At 42.3% G+C, this 2,910-nt stretch overlaps 1 protein-coding gene across 1 annotated transcript; it reads left to right on the forward strand.

Moving 5' to 3' along the window:
- Positions 1-1,238: 1,238 nt before the first annotated feature.
- LOC134726643 (uncharacterized) lies at positions 1,239-2,447 on the forward strand. The gene has a single exon (XM_063591054.1). It carries the CDS (start codon positions 1,239-1,241, stop codon positions 2,445-2,447), a length of 1,209 nt encoding a protein of 402 aa, XP_063447124.1.
- Positions 2,448-2,910: the final 463 nt, after the last annotated feature.

The raw sequence follows: 2,910 nt of genomic DNA on the forward strand, positions 1-2,910 counted from the left end.
AGATTTTGAGTGGTACCACAAGGGAAAAAACCAACAAAACAAGGTCATAGTAACCGGAGACAGAAGAAGATCAAGGAATTGAGAGGAGACTTGAGAAGGTTAAAGAAGAGTTAACAAAGTCGCCAATGAGATTGAAAGGTTACCATTACAGCATTTAAGACCAGAAACTAGGGAGATCCTTAAAACACTTACAAGAGCAGAAACTCATAGAAGAGATAGAAAGAAAAAGGCAAAGGAGAGAGCAACATTTACAGGAAACCCATTTCAGTATATGAAGCGATTATTTGGAGCGAGAGGATCTGGCAAACTGGAAAACTCGAGGGAAGAAGTGGAAGAACATCTCAGTAAGACCCACAGTGATGAGAGACGAGGAGAAGACCTGGAAGAATGTGAGAAATTGTTAACACCAGAGGAGCCAAAAGAACAGTTTGATGATTCAGACCTGAAGTTCCAAGAAGTGCAGGACGTAGTGAGAAAAGCAAGAGCAAGGTCAGCACCAGGACCGAATGGTATTTCATATAGGGTATATAAGAACTGTCCCAGACTGATCAGAAGGTTGTGGAAGTTATTAAAAGTAATTTGGAGAAGGAGAAAGATGACAGAGTCATGGTACAAGGCAGAAGGATGTTTTATACCAAAAGAAGAGAACTCCAGGAAAGTTGAACAGTTTAGAACCATCTCCCTATTGAACATTGAGGGGAAGATATTCCTGGCAGTTTTAGCAAGGAGAACGATGAGGTACCTGCTTGGCAACGAATATATAGACATCGCAGTCCAGAAAGGAGGCATGTCTGAAGTATCTGGTTGCATCGAACACACCAGCGTTATTTCACAGATTTTAAGAGAAGCAAAGGAGAAGAAAAGTGACCTAGCAGTGTTTTGGCTAGATCTGGCTAATGCTTATGGGTCCATACCTCACAAACTAGTAGACCTGACATTGGAGAGGTATCATGTTCCACCAACTATCAGAACTATGCTGCGAGAGTATTTTGACAAGATTGAAATGAGGTTCACAGCTGGAGACTTCACCACAGCTTGGCAGAGACTTGAAGTTGGAATACTAACGGGGTGTACAGTATCAGTAGTCTTGTTTGCAGCAGCAATGAACTTAATTGTAAAATCAGTAGAAAAACCAAGCAGAGGATCAGGCAACTACCAGCAAGAGCTTTTGTGGATGATATGACAGTGATAGCAAAACAGTCATAGAGGGAAGATGGACTTTAGAGGAATAAGAAAGGATGATTAAGTGGGCCAGTGCATGCCTAAGCAGATGGTTGGGTGTACCAAGAAGTTTCAGCAGCATTGGATTGTACAGCACAGGAACAAAGTTACAATTACCAATGAAGGCTTTGACAGAAGAGTATAAAGTTACAAAGACAAGACAGGTTATGACGTTGAGAGACAGCAAAGATGCTAAAGTGAGAGGAGCCAAAGAAAAGATCCGGACAGGAAGAAAATGGAAAGCAGAGGAAGCAGTTAAGGAAGCTGAGACTAGACTAAAGCATAGTGTCATCGCTGGTGTAACAGCAGTTGGTAGACAGGAATTTGGTATGACAACAAAACCAAGGTGGGATACAGCAAATGAGAAGGGACGGAGGGAACTGGTGCAACAGGAAATACGACAGATGGAAGAAGAGAGTAGGAATGTTAAGGCAGTAGGAATGAAACAGCAGGGTAGTTGGTTGAATTGGCAAGGAGCTAGAAGCAGAGCTTTGACCTGGAGCGAGATTTGGAGTATGGAGGGATACAGATTGAGTTTTCTCCTAAGATCAGTGTATGATGTTTTACCAAGCCCATCAAACCTCTATACCTGGGGGTTGATAGAAGACGCAACATGCACCTTATGCAAAGACAAACCAGCATCTCTACAGCATGCGTTTTCAGCATGTCCAGTCGCATTGACAGATGGAAGATATACATGGAGGCATGACAGTGTATTGAAAACAATAGCAGCAAAGTTGGATACCACCAGGAGAAAGAAGAGAAAGATACAAAAGAACATCACATTTGTAAATTTTGTTAGGGCTGGAGAAAAGAAAGACAACCAGGCAGAAGGTTTAGGGATAGTTGGAACAGCATCAGACTGGCAGATGTCAGCAGACATACATCAACGCATGAGTTTCCCAGCAGAAATAGCAGCAACATCGCTAAGACCAGCTATAGTCATTTGGTCACAGGGAACTAGGCAGGCGGTCTTGCTGGAACTGACAGTCCCATGGGAAGACAGAATAGAGGAAGCTTATGAAAGAAAGATGGCAAAATACCAGCAGCTAGTAGAGGATTGCAAACAGCGGGGATGGAGGACGTGGTGTTTGGCAATAGAAGTCGGATGCAGGGGCTTTGCAGGACAGTCAATGTGGCGGGCACTTAGGACCTTGGGAGTGGTAGGAACAGAGAGGAAGAAACTGATTACAGAAGTGTGTAGAGAAGCAGAAGTGGCATCATAGTGGATTTGGAGGAAAAGAGACGAAGTGTGGAAAAGTGCAAAGTGATAGAACAATGAACATTTATTGTGTATATAATGGACAGATATCAGATATATAGAACAGCATTCAGTTACAGAAGAACAGCAATGACATCAGCTGAGACATCGGAGCCGTGTAGGCCATCCAGTTCCAGGTTCAGATTGATCACCTGAGCCGGCACACCTCTGGAGGTTGTTGTGGAATAGCGCCGAAACAGCCAAGGAAGGAGGACCCCACCTGATGATGGAATTGGATTTGCATTCCTTTGATGTTTACAAGGTAATATTTGTTTGTTATTCATAGAACAGAAGTAAACATTTAAAGTCATATAAAATGCTTATTAAAGCTGGTATATTTTGATTTAACCCGTTTATACTAATACTCTTTTATCATTATGCTATGAAAGAGCATGATTTTATAGACATTGTTTTAAAGCAGACATCAT

This window comes from Mytilus trossulus, chromosome 7 (assembly GCF_036588685.1).
Source record: "Mytilus trossulus isolate FHL-02 chromosome 7, PNRI_Mtr1.1.1.hap1, whole genome shotgun sequence".
Lineage (NCBI taxonomy): Eukaryota > Metazoa > Mollusca > Bivalvia > Mytilida > Mytilidae > Mytilus > Mytilus trossulus.